This window comes from Carex rostrata, chromosome 29, assembly GCF_964058835.1.
Source record: "Carex rostrata chromosome 29, lpCarRost1.2, whole genome shotgun sequence".
In the NCBI taxonomy this organism is placed as follows: Eukaryota; Viridiplantae; Streptophyta; class Magnoliopsida; order Poales; family Cyperaceae; genus Carex; species Carex rostrata.
The window spans coordinates 1,483,179-1,510,466 of NC_135946.1; the positions used below are offsets into that span (position 1 = coordinate 1,483,179).

Genomic DNA, 27,288 nt, shown 5'->3' on the forward strand with positions numbered 1-27,288 from the left:
AACTTTTATATATGCACGTACCGTCCGATCAAAATCCGGATCAATCCAACCAGAGGTGAAATTCTTAGGGTCCCTATAATATTCATGTAGATTTCGATCGATCGGACGATATAGATCTAAACCTAAATACTCTGTAACCTTATTATTATTCTTATTATTATTATTAGTATTGTTATTATTTTTTATTTTTCATGATATATAAATATAGCATTAAAATATTATAATTATACGTTAATATGGAGAAAATACACTCATGTGTAGATTAAAAAAGGAAAAAATTGTCAAAATGGCACTCCAAAACCTTCAAATTGTCAAAATACCACTCTAAACTTTGAAATTGTAAATATGCCACTCCAATTGTAAAAATACCACTCTAATTTCTAATTTGAAATTGTAAAAATACCACTCTAATTTGTAATTTTGTCATTTATACTCAATTCTTATATTATTTTTATTAAAAATTAATTGAAAAATAATGTTTTGAAATACATATTTCTATACCGGGTTGTGCAATTCTGAAATACGTATTTCGAAATAGTATTTTTCAGTTAATTTTTAATAAAAATAGTATAAGAATTGAGTATAAATGACAAATTAGGAATTAATGAAGTTTAGAGTGGTATTTTGACAATTTCAAAATTTAAAGTGGTATTTTGATAATTTAAAGGTTTTGGAGTGGCAAATAACTAATTTTCCCATTAAAAAAAATAGATGCGTGGAATAACTTGGGATAATGGCACCAAATAAAAACATTTTTCTTATTTATTCAAATAAAACTTGATAAGAGTTAAACAGTGATGAAAGTAGGCCTCCGGGCCACTGCTTTTCTCTTTCCTTGCTCATAAATATCAGAACAGAAAATAGATCCATCTTGCAGAAAACTTCTTAAAAAAAAAAAAATGGAAAATATAACCTTACCTGGTGCAGCCCCAACCACCCATGAAACCACCATGCATATTATGATGTTTCCATGGCTCGCATATGGTCACATCAACCCGTTCATTCAGTTGGCTCGCAAGATCATCGCAGTTGCCGGCAATAGTATACAAGTGACCTTTCTCATAACCAAAGGAAATGTGTCACGTGTCACAACACTCCTTCCGTCCACCCCGCTCATCTCTATACTGCCATTAGACCTCCCCCATGTTCCTGGCCTCCCTCCGGGCGCTGAGAGCACTGCTGAGGTAACAGCTGATGGTGCTGAGCTGTTAAAGATCGCCATTGACAAGACAAAGCCTCAAGTTGAAGATATCCTGATGAATACAAGGCCAGACATTGTCATAACCGACTTCGTTCAGATGTGGTTGCCGTCCCTCGCTAAACCCCTCGGTATGGTTAATCTTATTTTATTTCTCTATACCAACCATAGTAGGAATAATCGGCCGATACGGATCAGTATTGGCCTACCCCGATCTGATCCTGAGCCGATCCTCATGTAGCAAATCATAAAGAAAAAAAAAACCCCGATCCTGAGCTGATACCGATTCGATACACCAATCCCGATCCCGATACCGATAATTCGGACTATGATACCAACCATCTACAAGTTTAAAATGAAAAGATCAATTACCTTTTTTGCAAATATAACACACAATGCACAAAAAAATTAGTATCTCAGGTTCAGTATAGTTTCCTGTCCGTTTATTGTACCAGTGACCTGCTGGATTTGTACCGATCAGTCAATCTTTTTCCCCTTTATGTGAAATTGAGAAGATGGAATAGCATCTATTTTTCTTTCTGATTTTTAGCAAAGGCTTTCTTTGGTGAGCTCAAGCGATAATAACAACTTTTGATATTTAGTATCTGTAAGTGATTCTGGATTTGTACCGAAAAAAATTGGTGAATTGCTGTAATTTCACAAAAGCTGCATGCAAAAAACTCTACAGAGGATAAGAAGTCTTCTTAAGTAAACAAGCTCTTTTATTTTAAAAAGTCAGGGAAATTTATGTTTCTCTCAATGTAATATATAGGAATCTTTGTGTTAAAACCTATGTTAGTTCTAAGAAATGCAAAAAAAATCTTTAAAATATTTGAGTTGATCTTTTATCGTGTGACAAATGTGTAGAGTATTAATTATGCCCGTTAAGGGTATACCCTACCCTACCCGCCCGTACCCGCCGCCCGGAGTACCCGTGCCCGAGTCCGAGTATGGGTCGGGTACTCGGGTACGCGGGTACGGGCAAAAAACGGACCGGACCGGTTTTTTTGGACAAATACCCGACCATACCCGTACCCGACCTTACCCGTACTCGACTTTACCCTACCCGGGTACCCGTCTACCCTTACCCGTACCCGTACCCTTATACCCGACCCAATAATTCAAACCCCAAATTCAAATTTTCCCCCAAATTCAATTTAATTTCTGTTTTTAAAATTCTGTTTTTTAATTTCTGTTTTTAAAATTCTGTTTTTATTTCTGTTTTTTAATTTCTGTTTTTTAATTTCTGTTTTTATTTCTGTTTTTTTATTTCTATTTTTTAATTTCTGTGTTTTAATTTCTGTTTTTAAAATTCTGTTTTTATTTCTGTTTTTAAAATTCTGTTTTTAATTTCTGTTTTTAAAATTCTGTTTTAATTTCTGTTTTTTAATTTCTGTTTTTTAATTTCTGTTTTTAATTTCTGTTTTTAATTTCTGTTTTTTTTATTTATATTTATATTTATATTTTATTGTTTTAAAGTAAAAAAAAAACATAACAAAAACAGAAAAAAAAAATAACTGAAAAAAAAACGGAAAAAAAAACGAAAATAAAAAAACCAGAAAAAAACAGCACAAAAAAAAAAAAATACCCGTACCCGGACCGCCCTATCCGTCAAGGGTACACGGGTACGGGTATAGGACGGGTAGGGTATGGTTTTTGAAAAAAATACCCGACATACCCGACATACCCGTACCCGTATACCCTAGTACCCGTCATACCCGTACCCGAGACGTACCCGTACCTGTGTCCGGGTATACCCGGAGTACCCGTACCCGCCCGACCATTAATACACTACAAATGTGTACACTATATTTTAATTACCTGTTTGATTAAAGTGACAAAGGTATATTTAATATACCATAGTCCATCTCCCTCTCTATTTTTTTTTTAAATCCTGACAGAGGCTGTCACCGGCCATCTCTCTCTTCTTCTTTTTTTTCTTTTTTTAAGATGTGTCCATGGTTGGTTGCAGGACTAGTCATAATCTCTCTCTTTCTATATATATAAAATAGGCAATTGGTGGTTCACGCTCTTATTTTTATTTTCAAATTTCAAAACATATTTCGGAAAGGTCACTAAACTGTGAAATCGAAATCGGGTGAATGCCATTGAAAAGCATGTTTTGTACTAAAATCATAAGCAAAAATTGGTAACTAAAATACTTTTGATTAAAAAAAACTAAATATATTAAAAAAATAAAGGAAGAAAAGGAAACAAAAAAAAGGTCGAAAACATGAAAAGCTAATTCAAAAACAAATACAAAAAACTTTTCAAATGGATAGGTCCAAGGAAAACTGAAATGGAGAGCAGGAGGAAAAGGTGGAGGCAGCTATAATGTTACAAGTGGTCCTACGTACCTCTCTCCATGAAAATTTTCGTTACTCCCGGTTTACAATGGACCATAAGTTTATTCTATTGACTAGTTCATTCGTTTATAATAATCTCTGGGTTTTTTTTTCATTTAACATTGAGAAAAACATCCTCTTGGCTCTAACTAGTTGCTCATAAATACGTCAGGAATTTTTTTTTTTTTTTTTTTTGATGGTAGGTTGGCAATTGCCAGTCTACTATTTTGCATTGACGTCAGGAAATTTTTGAATTTTTGTTCTTCATGATATAGGTATCAAAACGCTCTTCTTTTCTGTGTTTCCTGCTGCAATAACCTACGTCAGTGCTGCCTCTCGTCAGCTCCATGGACCAAACCCAACAATACAAGACTTGATGAAGGCACCAGCTGGCTTCCCAGCTTCATCACCTCTCCAATCTGTTCCTGCTTACAAGGCCGCAAACTTCCTCTATGTCTTTAAGAGATTCTACGATCAACCTTCTGCTTTTAACCGGTTCTTAAAGACTACAGAGGATTGTGATGGAACTATTTTCAAGACATGTATGGAGATGGAAGGGAAATATATAGAGTTTTACAAGTCTCAACAAGGAAAGTTGCTATTGGCTGGACCAATCGTACCAGAAATACCTCCAGGAGAGCTCGAGAATTGGTGGGTTGAATGGCTTTCCGAATTCCCAGAAAAATCTGTTGTATACTGTTCGTTTGGAAGTGAAGCAATTTTGACCGACGAAGCTGTCGAGGAGTTACTTCTTGGACTTGAAAGTACTGGATTTCCATTTTTGGTAGTACTCAAATTCCCGAGCGGAGAAGGGGACATGGAAGAGATCCTCAATAGGAAACTTCCAAAGGGCTTCAAAGAGAGAGTGAAAGGAAGAGGGATTGTGCATTGTGGCTGGGTGCAACAACAACATATACTGCAGCATAAGAGTGTCGGGTGTTTTCTGTGCCATGCCGGGTTCAGTGCTGTGATGGAGGGGCTCATTGCTGACTGTCAGCTTGTGATGCTGCCGCAGACGATGGACCAGTTCTTAATTTCCTTGATGTTTGAAAAGGAGTTGGGAGTAGGTGTGGAGGTTGAAAGGAATGAAGCCGATGGATCATTCCGTAGGGAGGCAATCAGCGAAGCTATTCGAACAGTGATGGCCAAAGAGGAAAGTCGAGGTAAAAAGACGAGAGAAAATCAGAAGAAATGGAAGGAGTTTCTGATGAATAAGGAGGTGCAAGAGAAATTCATGGTGGAGTTTGTTAAGAGCTTGAGAGATCTATAGATGAATTGAATTACCTTGGAGAATAGAAATAAGGATGAATTCAAAAGGCAAAGGTTCTATATAAATATATAATTGATAATCAAGCCTATATGGATATTTGGTTGAATATTATTTGCAGCTTTTTGAAGTAATTTTGCTATAAATTAAGAAGAAAATCTATTGTGAGCAATTTATTGATCTTGTATCTTGTTTTCTCTCTGACGGTGACGGAAACTGTCATTGTTTTTAATAAAATCAATCATTAGGGATATCAGATGGGAACTGTTTTATTTTCTTTTGACTTAGGGTGTCAAAGGGTACAACATGGGTCGGGTGGAGACATTTTTATACCCATACTAACTTAAAATTAGTCTTCGTCATACTCTATCCTTATCCATTAAACAATTAGATGTTATATTGTCAGTTGAATGGAAATCATGAATGCAAGAATTTTAAAGTTTCTCATTAAACGAAGGAAGCAGCTAACAGTCCCCCAACTCCAGTCCCCCAAAAATCTCCGGATATTTTCAACGAATTATGTAAACATCAATACTAAATCCTGTAAACTAATTCAACAATTCCTGTCAACATAAAAACGCGTGAAAACTGTTAAAAACGCGTGACAGCTGTCACTACTAGAATTCCCAATAATAGCAACGATACTAAGTGGTATTAGCAAGCGTAGGAAGGGCCCTTGCAATAGAAATTGAGTTTTTGATTTTTCTGATTAAATTAATATAGTTGCAACGGCAAGCCCTTGCAAATAATCACGCTTGCTAATGACTCCTATTGGCCCTTGCTAATATCTCTTATTCCCCCTTGCAAATAATAAGACCCACCCAAAACATGAGTCCTAGACGGCCCCACACACTAGTTGCAAGGGCCACCGTTGCAAATAATTTTAAGAATTATGTTTATATTATTTTATTGTGAAGTCCATTACTATTTGCAAGCGACACCGTTGCAATTGTTTTTAGTGTGGTTTTTTATATTATTATTATTCAAAAGGACTTTTAGGATGTTGTTTATTATATTTTATCATTTAATTTCTAAATAGAGAGACTTTAATAGTTGAATGGTGAATATAAATATAAACCACAGCAACAAAAACTTTAGTTATTTTTTTTAGAGAAAGAAAATTATAATACAAATTTATAAGTGGCTACAATAATTTTATACGAAAGGTTCATGTAAATTTATTGGTGAATATATGATCTCTCCCTTCAAACGGTTAATATAATTATAAGCGACTACAACAAGAATTTTAATATATTTTTTGGAATAAAAAATGATAATACATATTTATATCAAAACTAACAAAGTTTAATGATATTTTTTTTTAAAATTCATTAAAATATATCAGACACATACACTGATTAACTTCTTATAAGAGAAAGAAAATAATACTTTTTTTTTAATATGCATTTCCACTATAAAAAATAATAATATAAGAGACAATTGGTGTCTAACGATTATCTTTTTTCAATAAAAATTTCCAATCTAATGCCTTAATTGTTGTTTAATAATTAGAAAATATTTCTTATTATTTTTAATTAATACTATTTAATCGCAATGAAATGTAATTAAGCAGCAACAACTTTTTCTCTAATTCTGACAATTTAATATATCATAAATTTTGAATTGAACATGATTTTCATAGTCCCATTTAAATAGCACAATTTGATCTGAAATAAGTGATACAGTTGTAACTATGTAAATAGTAGTTAAATATTACAATCCTTCTTATATACCACAAATCACAAATATTGTCTGCACTTGTGTTGTCAAGTTACTGAAATATCTCATATGTCCTCCTGCATATTTTTTTTACACATGAGATATAATCTAAATGAAAAAATTAGCATAAATTCAAAGTCAGAAATAAAACTATACTCGAATTCAGGTATTTTAGCTAAGGGACTATATGCTCAAAAGCACATTTGTAAAGAAAACAGAAAGAAATTAACATTTGATATGGGAAAAAGGTCCTGTTGATGTTTCTTTTTTTAAAGCCCTATCTAAGTTATCATGGCAAAAATGATATTAATATCTGGCCATCCAGGGTTAACTCCAAAATTTGAAAGAAATTAAACAACTAATCTGAGACCTTAATACACCAATATGGTATGAAGTTGTATCAGAATGAACCAAACAAATTTGAAAGAGTACCAGCAAACATATTTGTCATTCAAAACCGATCTTTACCTTGCTTTTACAGTTCACCCGTCTCTAAGGGACCCGGGTGACAGTCTGAATTTGCATCTTTCTCTGGTAAGACAGGTTGCAGGACCTAACAACCCGACTCCACAGCCTTACCCGGCAACAAAGGCAGCGGTAAATTACCGGTTCCTGCCACTGTTTGACTATTCAGAACGACTCTAGTATCAGCCGTGTCAATTGGGTAGTGGAGCCATGCTGCCGTCTCATCCTCCCCTATGAGAATCGATTCCTCCTCGTTTGGTACCAGCACCATGTGTAACCCAGGCTCAATTCAGAACTGGCACCTCCGAATCCAATAGTTGGTACCAAATTCATTCTGCCCAATGGTCTTGACCTAAGAAGGTGGGCACAGTCTGAAAGCCTTAATTTATTTAGTAATTTTTATTTGATCATGTGGGCATTACATCAAACAGCTTTTGCGCACAAAATAAAATAAACAAACTTACGGACTTACGGGCGACAAAACTAAGATACTTGCATATTACCTTTAACCTTCAACGCTAGTAAGGAAATGAGATGGAGGCAGCTAAAGTACTACAAATTAGTATATCAAGAGAATGAGGGGAAGGATTTCGGAATTCACAACCTCTACGTGACCTGATAATGTGTATGTTTATTTTGTTCACAACCTCTACAATTTATTTCAGAATAACATACAAAGTTGGCAGATTGATCCAACTTATTTCACTCCGATGCTATATGGCTTACATCTCACCACAAACAAAAGGGTATAAGCTATTCTGGATGTCAATCTATTGCAAACCAACATGGTATGACAATTAGGAAAATCTACATGTCACTTTACAAATTAAATCGATTATAATAGCATACTCTTTGTTAGTACATATCTACCAAAAATTATACAATTTTGTAACTTCCCTGATAACAGGTCAATTTCAAGTAAATCCCTGTATATTGAAATTCAATATATCATGCGACCTACAATAAGTTGTATAAATTGGACAGAGCCAATTACAAAAGATTGTGTCCTTTCTCATTATAAAAGCACCCAGATCATATAATCTGTTGAACGGGTGATGTTTATCATGTATCAAAATATAATCAATGTAATGGTGTATTGGTTTCATAACTAAAGCCCTGTGATTTTACTATACTGATTTTTTTAAAAATTGAACAAATCAGGTGACTATAATCACTGCCATATTTATTTAGCAATGGTAAGTCCAAAATCGGACAATCTTTTAGTTACAAATTAAAATAGCACACCTTCCTATGGAAGTATTGATACTTGAATTATTTTCTTGGTATAACAATTAAGCATAGCCTTAATTTTGACTTACATAAATATGGCTGGTGCCGTGGATGCTGGGGAGACGATCTCCAGCTTTGAGCTGGGTGCTGATAACTCTGTGTTTGTGCCTCATCGACCATGTGCATTCGCTGGACCCGGGCCTGGTGTGACCAGGGCATGCATGCCCCGCAGAGTCGCCGTGGCTTGCTTCTTTACCAAATGGCCTCTCACTAGTGCTTATAGCCTTTCTTGCCTGAAAATTTATTGTGCACTTATGTCAATTCATCGAACACCTTGTGTGCACATAATCATACAGTGGTATACAACTAAAAAAACTGAAAAAATAAACCTTGGCACTGTCAGACTCGATTGTGAGTTTGATCTGCCCATTTCAACCTTGGGAACGGTGCTTTCTTCGATCGTGGCGACCGATTAGAATCTGAAGTGGCGGAGGGAAAGAGGAGAAGAGTCGAGGAAAGAGAGAGAGGTATTAGAGGGAAACAAAATGGTTTTACCGTTTTAGAGGGAAACAAAATGTTGGGCGAATTAGGGGGGAACAAATTGTTTTAGAGGGAAACGAAATGTTTGGCGAATTAGAGGGAAACCAAATGGTTTTAGAGGGAAACGAAAAGGGGGCTGAGAAGAGAAAAATCCAGCTAAGGAGATGAATTTTCTAGAGAGGAATTTCTCTGGATGCGATGGGGTAACCAAAAAAATGGTTAAGTATAGATTTTAACAGAGCAGTTTTAGCTACAAAAAATTTGTTATATACATTGAACATTCTTTAAATTATATAGGCCATGTGCTGCTTAAAATCAAAACTGCTCTGTTAACAAAATCGTCCAAACTAAGACATCAGAACCAGTCATTTTTTATCCGACGGCACAGAACTTGATATTTACTAATTAAATAGATGTACAACAAATAACATGAAAATAATTCAAAAAATAAAATTAATTTATTTTTACATCTACTATGGTCAAATCATACTTAAAATGTAAATTTCTAAATAATTTCATCATTATTTGTCCCTTCAAATTTAGTAAATATTTGTGGACCGTTCATTTTCTCTTGCCATTTCGACGGTTGATTTGCAATGAAATCAATCCAAATCTATTTTAAAATGATCAAGGGAAAACATTGAACGTATGGAACATAAATATTTTGTAGTTTGATTATGATGGGGCTTCGATCCAACATGAAGTGCTTATGGCCATACGATGCATCAATTTTCAATCAACTAGATGGATGGGTAAATAAAAATAATTTTTCGTCGAACTTTGGTGCAAGACAATAAATGCGGTGCTATTTAATTTCAACGGTTCCGATCGGCCAACAGACAATATATTTTCGCGCGCCTTCACTAACTCACAAGACAAGAGTTTATGTTACATGAGACATAAACTCTTGTTTTGTGAGTTAGTGAAGGCGCGCGAAAATATATTGTCTGTTGGCCGATCGGAACCGTTGAAATTAAATAGCACCGCATTTATTGTCTTGCACCAAAGTTCGACGAAAAATTATTTTTATTTACCCATCCATCTAGTTGATTGAAAATTGATGCATCGTATGGCCATAAGCACTTCATGTTGGATCGAAGCCCCGTCATAATCAAACTACAAAATATTTATGTTCCATACGTTCAATGTTTTCCCTTGATTATTTTAAAATAGATTTGGATTGATTTCGTTACAAATCAACCGTTGAGTTCTCGTGTGAAAACGAACGGTTCGAAAAATATTTTTATAAATTTGAATGGGCATATAATGACGAGCATATAAAAAAATGATAATGATAAGTATCATTCGATGATATAAGATGTAAATAATTTTTTTTTTTTTGAAATTTTATGCAAATTTTTTGCTGTACATATATTACTCAATTAGTAAATATTAAGTTTAGAACTGTTCGATAGGTAATGGATGGTCTTGATGACTTCATTTTAGAGGGTGTGAGTAGAGAGTCCCTGTTCTCTAAGGTAACATAATATATCTATTTAGATTCGGTTGTAGATGATGCACATAATCTTTTAATATTCGTGCATAACGATAATCATACGACTCCGATCTAAACATAAATATAACGTTACCTCAGACTATATGAATTTGTATGTAAGTTTCCTAGTAAACAGGATACAAAGCCTCTCTGCACTTAGGGTTTGTTTTCATTTCTCCAAACATTTCATTTGGGCGGCCTGTCTCCCTCTCTCTCTCTCTCTCTCTCTCTCTCTCTCTTTGAGCCGACACCCAAATCGAAACCGCATCCAGGAGCAGCAAGGCGGGGCTACAATTCTCCGTAGGTCCGATTACACGATTTATGAAGAAAGGTGGTGAGAAGCCCAGAGAAGCTGGTGGAGACGGCCATGGCGGGGCGCAACGCCTCTCACGACGCCGCAAATGCTTTTCGTGTGTGCAACGTCGCGCTCTTTCTCGGAGGTCAGTTCGACCATATTTATCTTTAATTTAGTTTGCTCTAGAGGTAAATTCAACCTTATTCTAGAACTGAGATCTATTTTGGGCACCGATTTTGACATAATTGGAATTGAGGTTTGTATTTTTCCATTATTCTGGAGATTTAGCACCATTTTTCCAGCACTGTTTAGTTTATTAGTTTTGGTCTTAAGTTTTGCCATAATTGTTTCAATTAAAGTCCATTTAAGGCACCAATTTATGCAAGTCAATTTAAAGAAACCAGTGGCCGAGGAGAAAAGAACTTAAATTTCTTGTTCTATTGGAAAATACATAAACTTATTGGAAAATTTAAGCAGTGGCTGAAGTTTAGTTTATAAGCAGTGGGCTGAAGTCAATTTAAAATACATAAATTTCTCATGCCATGCCATACTGGAGGCACACCACTTGATATACATAGTAGGTTGGTCAGTGTATGACAAGGTCAAGCTGGTCAGTATAGTACTGGTTTACCAAAAAAAAGGATAAACATAATTAATTTTACTAAAACACTAACATTTAGGAGTTGATATATATTTTTTTCAATATTTTGTGTTTTAGGGTGGACTAATGCAAACACATGATGAAGAGACCCGAAGATTCTTCAAGCACTCGTCAGTTATATGTCAACTGATATCAGGTAGAAATCTGCCCCATCGAGTAAGGTTAGATCGAACATCCAGTCGAGTTTGTTGCGAGCCAACTGATTTTGTCCAAATCATGTAGTAAGGCGGTAATTAATTTGGAAATTACTAGTTTTACATTTTTTTGGTTTAATTTTGGTAACCCTAAAATTTTCACTTTTTGGTAATTGAAGGACAAGTTCTGTAAATTTAGTGTTTTGGCTGAACAAGGACAAGTATATTATGTGAAAGCTAACTTATAAACACTCGTGCGAGGCTGGAGGCGGCTCAGGTGGGGCAATCGCTGGTCTGGTGCGGACATGTAGCGTGTGCTCAGGTGTGTGCGAGAACAGTCACCAGTAAGGGTCGGTTAGTTGTTGGAGTTTGGTAAGTTATTAATCCTTTTTAAAGATAAAATTTAGAGCACAAATTTTGTATTGCTTGAGCTGCAAGGTCTGTATATTCTGATTTTAAGGTAAACCAAATTGCCATAATTTGTTCTTAGTTTTCTGAAAAAGTAAGTAATGTAAGTACTGTGTATAAGATTTCATAGTACAAATGAAGTTTACAAGAAATAAAATTTCACTACTATATTTGTGCATTGTGTTGCTTCAATTTTGCACTGCCCTTCTTTAACATAAGATCTGATTTCTTTTTGCATTTATGTTCTAGTCTTAGTTAGGAAGTTTATTTGCAGATCATGAGTGGCTTTTAATCTAGTGGTACTTTGGGTTGTGTTGTGAAATCTGTCTAATTTGCTCGTTAGAGTTGCTGGTTTATTGGTGTTCCTTGCTATTTTTTTTTTTCAAAACTATGTTAGGGTTGTTGGTTTTATGATTACTGGTAAATGGGAAGTTGGCTTATCCTTGATTGATGCATATTCTAAAGAAATTTAAAGTAGTAAAAAAGAGCAACTTGCTATTTTTTTTTTCAAATTGCTTATTGAAACATACAGTGACTTTGTCGAAAATAGAAAATAAGGGAAGGGTGGCCAAGGATCCCTGGTAAATTTTCATAAAAACGCATGAGAAATCAGAACTTCAAGAAATTTAAAGAACAGCTCACATCCAGCAGCAGGTGCACCTTATAAACCTGTTTTGTATTTTCCCTGGCTGATGAGTCTAGACTATACATAAGCTCTCTAAGGTTAATATTCATATATATCTTATTTAGAAAGTGGATGTTACAGTAAAAACCGTATTATTTATGTTTTACTATATTTGATTGTGTTTTCACTGTATTATTTAAGGGTTTCAGTGCAAAATTAACCGAAGAGCAGGCGTCACTATTGACTGGTATGTATTTATACACACATGCTCATACTCTCTTAAATTACAATTTGTTTCAGTTGGCTTCCATTAGCAAATTACCTTGATATTGGGTAATTTATTTATGTACTGTTTTTTAGAAAACATGAAATGACTTGATAATTTGAATAATATTTTAGTTATAGTCTTGCCTTGAAAACAGGAAAAGTTTAGTTATAGTCTGCCTTGAAAACCTTATAGGACTTGTAAGTTGTAAACATATTTTAGTTTCTTATGGTTAAATATATGATAATTTTTTAATGTACTTTTTTTTTCCTTGTGCAAATTACAGGATCGCTTCAAAGGATCTATTTGTTTTTCTTCTCGGTAATTGTTTATCATTCTGCCTAGAGAAAACTTGTAACAAGACCAAGTCAATGTTGCATATGATGATTGATGCTAATTACAAATTTTAGAATTATGCAACTAATTTGTTGACTGTAAATTATTGTAAATTTTTGTTAATGGGCCGTGGTTATATTTTTTGTACTGTTGTTGTATTGTTTTTTGGTATTTTAGTAAAATGTATGATAATACACTTTGTTGATTAATGCTTATTACATGTTATCTCTATATTTCAATCTGTTCTTGTAATCTGGTTCAATGGATTTCCATCTGTTCTTGTAAATCTGCTCTGTTATTGGGTTGGTATCGGGTTGGTACCCTATTGGTACAACGTGAGAGGATAATAGGATTGGAGCATGCAAAAAGTATCAAAGATATTCTTGCCAATAGTCAGGTAGGACCACATTCATTACCCTTGCAAATAGTTAGGTGGGGCCTACGTTCGTTACCCTTGCTAATAATCAAGTGGGACCCACATGGGATATCTTTGCAAATAATACGTGGGACCCACAAATGATATCCTTGGCTCCTTGCTAATACTCTGTGGGGCCTACACTACATATCCTTGCTTATACTCAGTGGGACCCACAAAACATAACCTTGCTAATACTCAGTTGGGCTCCAAAAATCAATGTATTAGCAAGCATGCTATTTGCAAGCGCCCCGCTTGCAAATACCCTGGACAAGAATATTAGCAAGCGTAGCCCTTGCAACAAATCAGAATCCGAGTATTAGCAAGGGAGCTTTAACCAACGGTAGTTATTGCAAGCGCCGCGCTTGCTAATGGTCTTTTTCGGGCTTGTAGCAAGGGCACGCCGTTGCTACAATCAAAATCCTACCGTTGCTAATATTGGGGATTCTAGTAGTGTGTTGGGAACCACCTTCTATGAAGATACACATAATATTATGTAAACATACACATATTATTCTGTGAACATACACATATTATCCTGTAAACATACACATATTATTCTGTGAACATACACATAGTATCATGTAAACATACACATATTATCCTGTAAACATACACATTATTCTGTAAACATACATATTGTACTTGAAATTATTACAGTTGTGGCAATTGAAAGCGCGTCAGAACTAAGCTAAAAAGGGAAGGCTTTTATACACGGGGATTTTCGGGGGACTGTAGCCCGGGGATGTTACCTTTTCTCTTAAACAAATGACACTCACAATGAGAACTTATGGAGATAGTTTTTTCTGGACGTGATTTTGATCAATGTTTTGAAATCAAATTTTGTTACCATCTGGAGACAAACTCCCATTAATGATTTTAGGCATTTTTATAATTAGTTAAAAATAATAAAATTCTCACAAAAGAGAATTTAGCCAAACGAGGATGGAATGATATTTATTACTTGCTCAATTGCATTTACAGTTTACACTATGTAGTAGGATAGCCTCCTTAATGGAATAATGTTTTTTTAAGGACTCTAATGCAATAACTTACTTTAACTTAATCTAATGCTTTAAGATAAAAATATAATCACCTAAAAAGTTAGGTTCCAAAATTCTTCCAATAATCTATCTTGTTGGATTAAATTCTAAACTAAACTGGCCAGAAGAAATATTTTAATGATTGAAAGTTTTGAGACTCTTTGTGTTATCAAATAACCGTTTCAATCTTTTGGGTTCTCCACTAATAACAGCACACTAGATCTAATTCTTTAATTTGGCATTTGATGGACGTACCAGATTAAAGATAATAAGTTTAAATAGGTCATGTGGCTACGGCTCAGACATTAATTACAAAAATTTAGTTCATTGGTCCTGTCCATATTCCTGTTCATTGGAGGTTACATCTAACCACTAAATTAAAATTTTGGATGACTTCGATGCGTGGAAATAACATGTATTTGAATTCCATTTTTTTTTTTATATAGCAGCTGGTTGTCCATCTTATTATTATATATGCGTGGAAACATGGGATAATGGCACCCAATAAAAGCATCTTATTCGTCTACTTTTCAAAATTTAAAAATCCTATATATAGTGACTCTCCCTTGAAAGAAGAGAAAAGAATCCAATATATAGTGACTACCCCTTGAAAGAAGAGCAAAGATTCCTATATATCGTGATGGAACGAATAAATAATGAAAGAGGAGCTCCCAATTGCATATAAATATTACAAGTTAAGGAGGTGTTTAGCAACTCTCCTTAAGAGGTCAAGGATTCAGATTTTAATTCTTACTAAGGAGCACTTGTTCGGTAAGTAGTAGCATTAAGAACAAAAACTTAGTATGAATAAAATATATTATTTTGTATGTAAAGATCTAAATACTCTTGTATCGTTGTTGCTATGCAATTTAATTAAGAAGGCTCATTAGATTATAATATAGTGTAAATAATTACATTTAACTAAAATTCAAGGTACTCTAGTTAATAAAATCAATAAAATTTAGATTGAGGGTCAAGAGTGATTATAATTATATGTAGCTAAAATTTAATGCTCAGAACAAGACTTACCAGTATTTGCTAACTGATAACTTTAATTAATTTATTGTTTTTCCAAATATATTATGAGGAGGGTTCAAATGCACCCAAATTTTTGTGCACCCAAATGCACCTTATCCCTTTTCTCCGTTTTCAAAGTCCGAATAGTCAATCCGAACCATTAGATGCGATCTACATATTAAGATGTGCTTGGAGACCAAATTTTACATTTTTTGGAATTTTTTTATTATTTATTAAGCCACGTTGAAAATCGCTGATCCAATGGTCCAGAAAATGTAAAATCAGCGATTTTCAAAGTGGCTTAATAAATAGTAAAAAAATTCAAAAAAATGTAAAATTTGGTCTCCAAGTACATCTTAATATGTAGATCGCATCTAACGGTTCGGATTGACTATTCGGACTTTGAAAACGGAGAAAAAGAATTTGAAAGATAGAGTACATTTGGGTGCATTTGAACCCTCATATATTATTATTCATTCATAAATTTAAGCACACAAATTAATTTTAAAAAGTTATTATTCATTCGGGACGTCCCCTCCTTAATTAGAAATCCAGCAATGAAAAACCTCATGCTCACAATTAACTAAAGAGAAATAAAATCAAGCAAAGCTTGGTATTGTGAACTAACAATTTTTTGGTATTATAATAAATCAGGTGATCGTATCAGATGCGGTATTGTTCAGTATGATACTGGTACATGTATCAGAAAATACAATACTGCCGATACCAGTGATTAAGCAGAATGCTAACACAAAAATCTAAAAATATAAACAAAAAGTAAAATCAATGTTACGTCAATTTTGTTTTGGCCTACTACAAATTGCTGAAGGTTCTCAAATTAACTAGCTACATGAAAAACAAAATACAGTTATTAGCTTGATTTGTCCTTACTACAAATTGGCTTGTACCAATATATAAAAAAAAAGGGGTAGATATATTTTTAAATAACTGAAATTGAGAAATCAACCAACAATCAATCTCTGTCCTGTCCGGTGTCTAAGCATTATTATTTCAAAAAGCTTGACTTTACTAATTCTTGATCACTTTGTTCAACGAGAAAAGAAAAAAGTATTTCAGCCACCAAATAAATACATGAAATTATTATTCATAATAAAATTGTTATGTCCTAATATACACGATCTCTTCTTACAAATAACTTAATTTTGAGAAAATATTAAGAAAAACTAGAATAATTTGATGAAATTCAGAAGTTAAAACTCACAATCTATCAGATTGTAGTGACATTTGATAAAGAGAGAGCGAAAACCCGTCGAAAGAGATGTCTATAGAAAGAGCTTCACGAGAGAAAGCTATGTATGGTGCTAGATTCACGAGTTTGTTATTGGAGGACCGATAATGTCGAGTAGAGATGGAAAGATGTTTTTGTTTTGCTGCCTCGGACTTTGTGCTATCATTTGGAGTCAAAGAGTAAAAGCCAATAAAAAAAGATGGTGCTCCTTAAGGAGCTGTACGAAAAACAATAAAAAAATGACGGGATACTAAGGAGCAGTTGCTTTTGAAGGATATAATTGTCCGAAAAGTATCTTAAGGAAGCTCTAAGGAGATCGAAATCTTAAGGAAGGGGGAGGTAGGATTAAGATATGGTACTAAGGAGAGACGCTTAATCTGGTCTAAGGAAGCCTAAGAAAGCTTAAACTTGTGCTGCTGAACAGGTATTAAAAGGCTTAAGTTTCGTCTTTAGATAAGCCTGAACGAACCTCTTGACAGACTAAATTTTATTAATATGCACAACATTAAACAATTTGGAAGGTGTCTTGAAAACATATATATATTAGCACCATGCATATTATGATATGTTTCCTTGTCTCGCATACGGTCACATCAACCCGTTCATCCAGTTGGCTCACAAGATCAATGCATACGTCGAATTTGGTCCCCATAATTAACAACGTCGATGGTTTCAATCAGGTCTTTGATGACATAAATCAATACGAACATGAAAAATAATCATTTTTATTAAGCGTACCATATATCAGTACAGTATCAACATAAAAAATTGTGTTAAACACTTCAAGTTTGAATCTTACAATGTATTAAATAATAGTTTAATAATTCTGATATCAACTACTCATCGAATCTATCAAGAAAAGTCACCTCATCACAATACAGAGTGCAGTGAATTGTATAGACAGAAATAACTACCAACTGCATCTGTTATCCTTCCATCTTCTACTTTGCGGTTAACACAGTCAATCAAATCCAAGTTTAAATTAGTGCGCCTCAAACTAATAGAATTTCTTTGGTACTATTTACAGGAGCTAGAAACATATAGGTCTGATTCATGCATTTTAAATTATTGGGCCTCTAACTATCAACTTGATAAGTTGGCCCAAAAAAATTTACTGAGCCCAACAAAATTTGTCAAATACAATTCTCTGATTCGTGCCTACCATTTGGCAAGTTATACTTGATTTTTTTATGTAGATAACATGAAAATCTCTGCAACGATGGAAATACAAAGTACAAATGAAGACCTCCGTAGGAGAAGTCTTATACGCATTTTATAGCAGCAAACTAAATGGCTATTATAGATTTTTATTATGATGAAATTCTTTTGTTTCCCAAGCTATTTATGTATAAATAACATCCGCAACATATTAATACTGCAAATCTATATTGCGAGATATAGCAATATATTTAACTAACATTATACTATTGTGTTACCTAAAGGGACGAAAAGAAATAAAAAATATTTCCATGCAAATCAGTCTTAACTATGTTTGACATATAATCTTCGAACAGCATACAAAACTAGCATCCCAATTTTTATTTGAATCAAAGGTACCTCCATTTCTTCTGGCAACAGCAACGACAAGAAAGAGCTGCATACCACATTTCTGATCCATTGTTGCATGCGGGAACATGCAGTTTATGAAAATGTGAAAATTTTCTATAAGAGTAAGATGACTATATATTCTTCTTTACTTGTATTATAATGAAAATTTCTTGTATATAAAGCTTATTACGTGGTATAAATAGTATTTACAATATTGATACTACAAATACAAATCTATATTAAGGGATAATTATACACAAACTACAAAAATAGTCTTAATTATATTATATTACTCGCATCCTTATATTCTACATAATACAATACTCAAACTAATTAATTGTATTCCATGGAAGTCACCGCCATTTCCAATCAAGAGCTACAAAACCACATCTCTCGATTACCAATAGACTGTTTCATGACAGTGATGAAACTAACCTCTCCACAGGATGCATGCCGATCTACAGTTGTATGCACCACATTTCAATCACTGCTTGATTCCCATGATATGTGGGAGCACTTCCTGCCTGCAGATCTCTCAACGATCCTCTCCCATGCTGACATGGATGGAAACAAACTGCCTCTCAATAAAAAGGAGCTCTACCTCCACCTATGCCATAATTGGATCAATCTCGATCGTGGCTTAAAGGTGAGATTGTAATGGCTTCTTTTGTAAACATTTTGGATACAATTGTTTTTTATATGTTTTAGCAGATTCTGTCTAACTTTGTTCTTTACATCTTTGGTGTGAAAAAGAGTTTCGGATTGGATCTATCGAGTGGAGCAAAGAAGATTATGTTACCAAAAAGATCAATAATAATATTCGATTCAAGAGAGACTGCAATTCCACTATTTTGGATAAATGGAATGATTGATTGCAAAGAACTTTCTCGTGAAACAAACTATGCTACCTACATGATCTTCACAAGAATACGCTACTCAATTCCTGATGTTCATCATGACTTGCTGAATAATTATAACAATGATCTGGACTTTATCAGTACTTTCCTCTCACTTGCGCGCAAATTTTCCGAAAATTATCAGCGATTGTGTGCTGACATGTCAAGTGGATGGGCCCCTCCTTTTATTTTCCGAGAATGCAAGAAAGGTGTTTTTCAAGAATCTCGGATGAGAGAAGATGGACAGTGTGAAATTAAGTTGGGAAAATTTAGTACTTCCTTTTGGAAGGATCAAAAGCTTAATTTCTACTTCTTTGATGACAATACTAAATTGCTGAAAAACGAGCTAACCGTTACAGGTGTTGAGATAAGGCCTGATGATTAAAGTAATTAAAGTAATTACAGGTGTTGAGATAATTGCTGAAAAATTGTTTGAGTTATGTCATTATATTATATATTGTGGACACTAGAGTAATAGTGTTTCGTCTAGTGGCAAAAGTCAATACATTCCATTTGAGAGGTCACGTGTTCAAAACTTGCATAGGAAATTCTTTATCGATATTGGAATTTGAAAGGCTAAATCTCCATCTTTCTCTCAAAAAAAAAAAAACTTTATTTATTTGCATTTTCATGTGTGATATCTTTATTTTTATAATTAGACGATGAGGATAGTTGGTATGTAATGCATATGGTATTAATTTTTAGACGATGAGGATAGTCGCTTAATCAATTCAGAGCCAAGAACTATTCAATTTGGTTTAAACCTGCTAATATATAAGCGATGACCAGGCATTTTAAATGTAATGTAATCTCTTCTTTTTCTTAACTCTGCCAACGTTCATGGGTCATACAGAACCGTGATCGTATCTTGTTGCATAATTCCCGTGCATACTTGTTTACGCGAGTCTTTTTGTGTAAACAACTCTGTTACAACACTGACAAAGATAATTTTCTTAGTAAGCACAAAAAAGATTATTTCAGTGGACGCTTAACAACTCATGGAAAAAAGTCAATACCCACGAACATATATAATACAAATTCCTAAGGTGTTTACTATCCAACAATTATTAGTGAAAAGAGTTGTTTCTAGTCAAATCTCTTGAATTGGAACTGGATTTCTCCAATTAGTGGAAGGAGTGAAAAGAGTTGTTTCTAGTCAAATCTCTGGTGATGAGGCACCACGTGATGACATGAGGCGATTTTCGGACGATTTTAGGCAATAGAACAAGAAAAAAAAAAAAAAGCAAAAGCAAAAGCAGAGAAAATCCGAAAAAACAGTAATAGCAAGATCTAGAATAATCGCGATGATTCCGTTTTCGAGATCACGAGAGCTACAGTTGCTGTCAAAAGGGCCATCAATGGCGCCTCGAATTACAATGGGCTCTGACATGGAGTCTGGGTCTTACAAAAAAACCCTCCAATAGACTCCACAACAGCGGAAACAACCACCACTTGCTACTCAACCACTTGATTTTCAATCGACGATGATTAAACAAAAATTGGAGGAAATTCGATCCAAATCGACGCCAGATCATTCGATCTGCCTCAAATGCGGATCACGAGGCCATGTGATTCAACAATGTCGCAATGCGCTCCTTTGCTTTGTTTGTAATAAATTTGGCCATAAAGGACGCTTTTGCACTTCACACCCCTCTACTTCTCTTCCACAGAAAATGCGGGAACCAGTGCAGAGAGCAAAACCTAGCATTGGGACGATCGATCTTCTCCGTGCTTCCCGATCGGTCTTTCGCAACCACATTCCTGCTGCGGAGACAATGGCGTATCTTGCACCGATCACAGAACTGATCGGCACTTTGCGCTCGACAGAGGTAGAGGCCACCCTCATGCAGAGCTTCGTACTAGATGACACAGCGGCTTGGGGGCCAGCTAGTGTTGAATCCGCCCTCTGCAAGGCGTTTGATTACAACTGGATCGTCTCGGTGTTTGATGAGTACAAATACCTCATCAAGGCATCGACTCGGCAATGGCTTGATTCCTTGGCAGCTAAAGGCTTCCTCAAACTCAAATCGGTGGAATTTCCGATTGTTGTCTGGGATAGAGAATTTGGAGAGGGTTTACCATTAGAAGTAGTCTGGCTTAACAAAACAATAAAATCAGCAGCTACCGTTGAATCAACAATTTTGTAAAATACTTAATAAATAGTAAAAAAATTCAGAAAAATGTAAAATTTGGTCTCCAAGCACATATTAATATGGAGAACAAGATGAACAGTTCGGATCTACCGTTTGGATTTTGAAAAGTTGAATTTGGACCGTATGTATTTCGGCCCATAACATTAGTCACTCTCTCTATATCTATATATAGAGAGAGTGACTAATATGCATTCGGTAGTATATTGGCCGATATGCATACGGTCCAAATTTGAAATTTCAAAATCCAAAAAGTCAATCTAAACCGTTCATCTTGTTCTCCATATTAAGCCACTTTGAAAATTGCTGATCCAACGGTGGCTGCTGATTTTACTGTTTTGTTAAGCCATCGTTGGATCAACAATTTTCAAAGTGACTTAATAAATAGTAAAAAAAATCAGAAAAAGGTAAAATTTGGTCTCCAAACACATTAATATGGAGAACAATATGAACAATTCATATCAACATTTTGGATTTTAAAATTTCAAATTTGGACCGTATGCATATTAGCCCATATGCTACCTAATGCACATTAGTCACTATATATATATATATATGAGTAAGGCTACCATACATTGCAATGCACAGGCATTTTTGTGCATTGGACTATAAATCACCAGATTCAAAATCCAAATAACTGATCCAAACCATTCATCTTGTTCTCCATATTAATATGTGCTTGGAGACCAAATTTTACATTTTTTGGAATTTATTTTTACTATTTATTAAACCACTTTGAAAATTGCTAATCCAACTATAACAGTAAAATCAAAAGGCACCATTGGATCAGCGATTTTCAAAGTGGCTTAATAAATAGTAAAAAATTTCCAAAGAAATATAAATTTGGTCTCCAAGCACATATTAATATGGGGAACAAGATAAACGGTTTGGATCGGTTATTTGGACTTTGAATCCGATGATTTATAGTCCAATGCACAAAAATGGATATAATTGCAATGTATGGTAGCCTTACTCTATCTATATATATATATATTATATGGGTAAGACCAAGGTCCTATGGGTTGCATAGAGACCTACGGTGCTATGGCTTAATATTCGAGTTTTAAAAATCGAAACGGTCGATTCGAACCGTTCATCTTGTTCTCTAGATTAATATGTGTTTGGAGACCAAATTTTATGTTTTTTGGAAAATTTTTACTATTTTTTTAGATAGGTAGAAAATCAGTTGATCTAAAAAATTCTGCACCATTAAGATATTTTATTTTCTACCTATCTAAAAAAATAGTAAAAAATTTCCAAAAAATATAAAATTTGGTCTCCAAACACATATTAATATGGAGAACAAGATGGATGGTTCGGATCGACCATTTGGATTTTTAAAACTCGAATATTGAGCCGTAGCACCATAGGTCTCTATGCAACCCATAGCACCTTAGCCTTACCCTATATATATATCAGTGGCTACCAAACATTACAATGCATAGGCATTTTTATATATTGGACTATAAATCACCGAATTCAAAGACCAAATAACTGATCCAAACCGTTCATCTTGTTTTCAATATTAATATGTGTTTGGAGACCAAATTTTATATCTTTTGGAAATTTGTTACTATTTTTTTTAGATTTATTGAAAATCGTTGTTTTTTAGACAAATCTGGACCATAAAAAACAGCGATTTTCAATAAATCTAAAAAAATAGTAAAAATTTCCAAAAAAATGTAAAATTTGGTCTCCAAACAAATATTAATATGGAGAACAAGATGAACGGTTTGGATCCGTTATTTGGACTTTGAATCCGGTGATTTATAGTCTAATGTACAAAAATGCCTATGCATTGCAATGTATGGTAGCCACACACACACACAGAGGCTAGACCCTAATAAAAGCATAATTGAAAACATATATTCACATAATTACCAACGGCTAAAAATAGTAACATATAGCGCAGCTATTGAATGGCGTCAGAAATTAAAAACCATATGTAGAATCACCATCGGTTCACTACCAAAGTAGATCCGATGGCGTTTCTATATATATTGAACGGCTTATTTAATGACCGAAAAACTATTATTGTCATCTATCTCTTATTTTCAACTGATGGCGGTGGGGCTGAACGCCATCAATTTGACCCAATGGCATATATGTATACCTTTCCTATTTGGGAGATAGCCATCAGTTTGGAATCCGATTGTGGGATGCAATTTGAACCAATGGTAAAGTGTTTTTCTGTAGTCGTGCTGCTAGAAAAAGTGGCTCCTATGCTAACGTTTAGAATACACTATAAATTGCCCCCCCCCCCCCCCCCCCCCCCCCCCCCCCCCCCCCCCTGTTCTATCAGGTTAACTACTAGCGGTGAGCAAAGCATTATTAGATGCTCTTTTTTTACCGTTAGAAGTCTACAGTTCTGTAGTATAGTGTATTAAATCCTTTTTTTTTTTTACCTGATAAAAGAGCCCACTTCTGTAGTAGTGCATAATTCTACTCTGTATTATGTATTCAAATTCCCACCCAACTGTATACATCAAGGACCTGATAGTGATAGCACAATATTGTGTACACAACCGAGAAAAGGGCTTAATTACCTGTATAGCAGTGACATATCTACGACAGAATATGAGCTCTTTGAAAAAGAAAGCAATGCAATTCGCCGCAACTAGCAGGTGATCACGTGAATATATGGAATTTTTTAAAGTTGTGGACGCTATTATAAATAGTACATCGGGGCCCCAAGTTGAACCCATTTCTTCTCACTTTGGTCAGGATTTTTCAACATTTTTTTGTTCATGAATTACTGAATTGAAATATGGTGATCGGGTATTTTTGTAGTTTAGATAAATCTGGTGCGAACTGCGAGATCTAATCCTAGTAAATATTAAAATGAATTTACATGTTAACGAAATATTACCTCTTAATTCACAATTAAGCATAATCCGCATTGTTTTTTTTTGGGTGAAAAACAATATCGAACCTTCTAACAATTGATATTAACATAAAAAATTTAAATAGATTTTGTGCATGTAAGTTGTAACCATTCATATAAAAAGCATTACTTTAATTGCTTTTAAACCTAGCTATCACCTTCCTCAATTGCTTGTTACTCAATTCTTAACTTGGAGTTGCAGCCAAACCAAACCCACGTGACCAAATTTCTTATAGAATGGTTTTCTTTCTGATGGATAAATTAACATATTCTAACAGATTAATGATATTAATCTTTATTTTAGTATATTAATTAGAACAAGACGATGCATAAGATCATTATATCCATATATCTTCCATAATTAATATTAGCAAATCATCCAGAGTTGCCACAAATTTATTCTCCCTAGAGAAACTGACATATATAATATGGATACACATACAATTACACACAATCAACATTAATTAAGCATAGATAAGCATGAACTGTGCTTATGCAGTTATAGCCAATTAATATTAGCATCTAATTGTCAGGCCTTAATTGCCTTCCACCGGAGCCAGCCTCCCTCTGGCAGTTGAAGTACATGGCGGCAACAATATCGAGGTGGTACTGCCTTGCAAAACTCCGGCACTTGAAGTTATGGCGCATGTCAGGCGGGAATACTGTAGAACAACCGAGCTGACAGTACAGCACGAAAATCATGCGATGGATTCCAGATCTTGGTTCTGGCTTCTCATAGTATATCACCTCTTTTCCTGGATTATATAATTAGTAATTACTGAACAATTTTATAGCATCAAATCACAGATTAATGAAGTGCTATATTGGTGCAATAAAACAACACATAATGAATGATATATGCCTAAATACCTGGGAAGTGCTTAAATTTTTCTGTTTAAACTTTCTTTGCAAACATGATTACGATAAAATTGGTAAGTTAATAAATAATCATGTGCATGTCTGTTATCATATTATAATATTTTCATAATGTTGAGTGTTAATAAATAAACAGGGCTTGTTTTATGCGTACTTCATGCTTGATTAACTGAACACTTTATTTTCACATGAAGAGCAATGCTTAAAAAACTGTAATAGACGTTTTTCTCTTGCATCTAAAAATATTAAAGAAAATCATAAGATAATAGAATTTTATAAATTCAAAATGATGAAAAGATTTGACATACCAAAGGAGACATCTGTGCTTCCAGGGATGTCAGTCACCATCCTATGATAAAAAAAATTATAAAAAATGAAAATAATTATGTCCATGGTCTCTCTCCCGTTTTAAGTACTGTCGATACTAATTAACCAAACTAAGACGACCTAAATATATTCCATTACATGAAACATTATTGTTGTACGTGTGCACAATTCAAACATCATCTTAATTCACATTTAATATATAAATGTAATATAATATACTAAATGATGCATTCACATTCATGCATGTATATATAAAAATCAATATCATATAAATATAAGAAACTACTTCTATACATGATTCTAAAGTAGACTAATATTGTCAATGCCAGTAAATTCAACAAAACTATAAGAAAATTAGATTATATATATGAGGAGGGTTCAAATGCCTCCATCATGCCTTCATTTTTAAAAACTTTAACCCAAAATTTAAATCTTACAATTCAAAATAAAACCGTTGGATATGAACTACATCATTTTATCTATGCACGTGTAAAAAAATATGACATTTCAATTTGGTTGTCATCTTGAGCTTCTAAAAATGTATACTAAATGTGAATAATTTATAGACGTTGATTTTTCAACTTATTGATTCATATAAAAGCAAAATCAAAAGGTGATAATTTTTTATGAGCACATAGAAAAAATAACATAGATCACATCTAATAGTTTTATTTTGATGTTTTAGTTTTAAACTTTGAGTTATTTAAGTTTTTAAAAATGGAGGCATGATGGAGGCACAAAAAAATGGATGCATTTGAACCTTCCTTTATATATATTGAGCTCACCAATGCAAGTACTCCCTTAGGTTGGGGTTACATGGACTAGGTGCATCAGGATCCACCAATACCTTTCAAAGTAAAAGAAAAAAATGGTAAGGAAAGTAACAATACAGTGCTGCACAAGATATTTTCATTTGAAAAGAACATTTTGACTGAGTTCCTTTTTAATATCAACAACTTGGTATGTACTTAATAAGTAGTGTGTGGGTGTGTATACACACATTTATACATATAAGATAAGATAACTCACAATTGTGTAGAAAACTCGTAGGTCAGTACCACCTATCTCAATCTTTGGTCGGTTCACAACCGCTGATGGTCGTAGGTCAGTCCCGTTAAACAGCAACCTATTGTTATACAACACTCGAAAGGAAACTGTTGATCTGAAGGGGTCCAACACATCCCTAATTACATGTGCCAAAACCAAAGGGTCTGTCATTGCAGAGAACTTGTGAGTGAACTGAAACAACTAAGTTGAACTAGCTAATTACTGAATTCAATCTATCAGGATTGCTTGAAGAAATAGTGCACTAGGAAAGTCTTCTTATAGGAAGAGGGAAAGAGGGGGGAATGAGACGGGTTGCTATCAGCCTTTATTGTCTAATTGGTTAGTGATCATTGGGTTTAGTCTGTCATGTTGATGCAAAGCTTTCTAGCTAACTATGCTTGCGTCTTCTTACATGGTATAGGTAAAAGAGATGTTGCGTCTTCTTTTAGTTGTTAGGAAAGAATCTTTCATGCACAAGTTGAACAAGGGAACAAGAGTGAGAGAATTTGGAGATTCCAAAGTAGTCCAGATACGCCACTTGACATGGAGCTAGAGATTCAAAAGTAGTCCACGTGGAAAGCCGGTCCATACATGAATATTATTTTTAAAATTATTATAAAAGTATGAGCTAATTCTGACGTAGACATTTCATTTTCAAATTAAATCATTCTATCGATAATCAAACAATATATTATTATAAATTAATTTACTATGTAATATACTATCAATTCTATGTTCAAATTAAAAGTGACCGTTTACAGTTTATAATATATTGAGCATTAGTGTGTCATATGGGTTGTTGAACTTTAATTTGTAGAACTTAAAAGGTAATATTTGATAATATTGATGGACT

The 27,288-nt window shown here is 34.1% G+C and overlaps 3 protein-coding genes and 2 long non-coding RNA genes across 6 annotated transcripts; 3 read left to right on the forward strand and 2 right to left on the reverse strand.

Annotated features, from left to right (window-relative positions):
- Positions 1–855: 855 nt before the first annotated feature.
- Positions 856–5,109, forward strand: LOC144546538 (anthocyanidin-3-O-glucoside rhamnosyltransferase-like). Its single transcript, XM_078295085.1, has 2 exons — positions 856–1,329; positions 3,819–5,109. Exons 1-2 carry the CDS (start codon positions 900–902, stop codon positions 4,811–4,813), a joined length of 1,425 nt encoding a protein of 474 aa, XP_078151211.1. The 5' UTR covers positions 856–899; the 3' UTR covers positions 4,814–5,109.
- A 2,483-nt stretch (positions 5,110–7,592) lies between these two features.
- LOC144546486 (uncharacterized) lies at positions 7,593–8,943 on the reverse strand. The gene is made up of 3 exons (XR_013508794.1): positions 8,614–8,943; positions 8,314–8,517; positions 7,593–7,609 (listed from the first exon to the last, which is right to left on the reverse strand). It is a non-coding gene; the product is annotated as an uncharacterized LOC144546486 (long non-coding RNA).
- A 3,394-nt stretch (positions 8,944–12,337) lies between these two features.
- Positions 12,338–13,216, forward strand: LOC144546035 (uncharacterized). 2 transcript variants are annotated; one of them, XR_013508667.1, is made up of 3 exons: positions 12,338–12,411; positions 12,584–12,629; positions 12,934–13,216. It is a non-coding gene; the product is annotated as an uncharacterized LOC144546035 (long non-coding RNA). The 2 variants fall into 2 exon arrangements; XR_013508666.1 differs by having other exon boundaries at positions 12,357–12,480.
- Positions 13,217–18,601: 5,385 nt separating this feature from the next.
- Positions 18,602–19,536, forward strand: LOC144546128 (putative F-box protein PP2-B12). The gene is made up of 2 exons (XM_078294655.1): positions 18,602–18,901; positions 19,009–19,536. The coding sequence occupies exons 1-2, from the start codon at positions 18,602–18,604 to the stop codon at positions 19,534–19,536; spliced, it is 828 nt and encodes a 275-aa protein (XP_078150781.1).
- Positions 19,537–24,511: 4,975 nt separating this feature from the next.
- Positions 24,512–26,681, reverse strand: LOC144546325 (protein VERNALIZATION 3-like). Its single transcript, XM_078294873.1, has 4 exons — positions 26,418–26,681; positions 26,174–26,235; positions 25,370–25,410; positions 24,512–24,940 (listed from the first exon to the last, which is right to left on the reverse strand). Exons 1-4 carry the CDS (start codon positions 26,604–26,606, stop codon positions 24,708–24,710), a joined length of 525 nt encoding a protein of 174 aa, XP_078150999.1. The 5' UTR covers positions 26,607–26,681; the 3' UTR covers positions 24,512–24,707.
- Between the last annotated feature and the right edge of the window lie 607 nt (positions 26,682–27,288).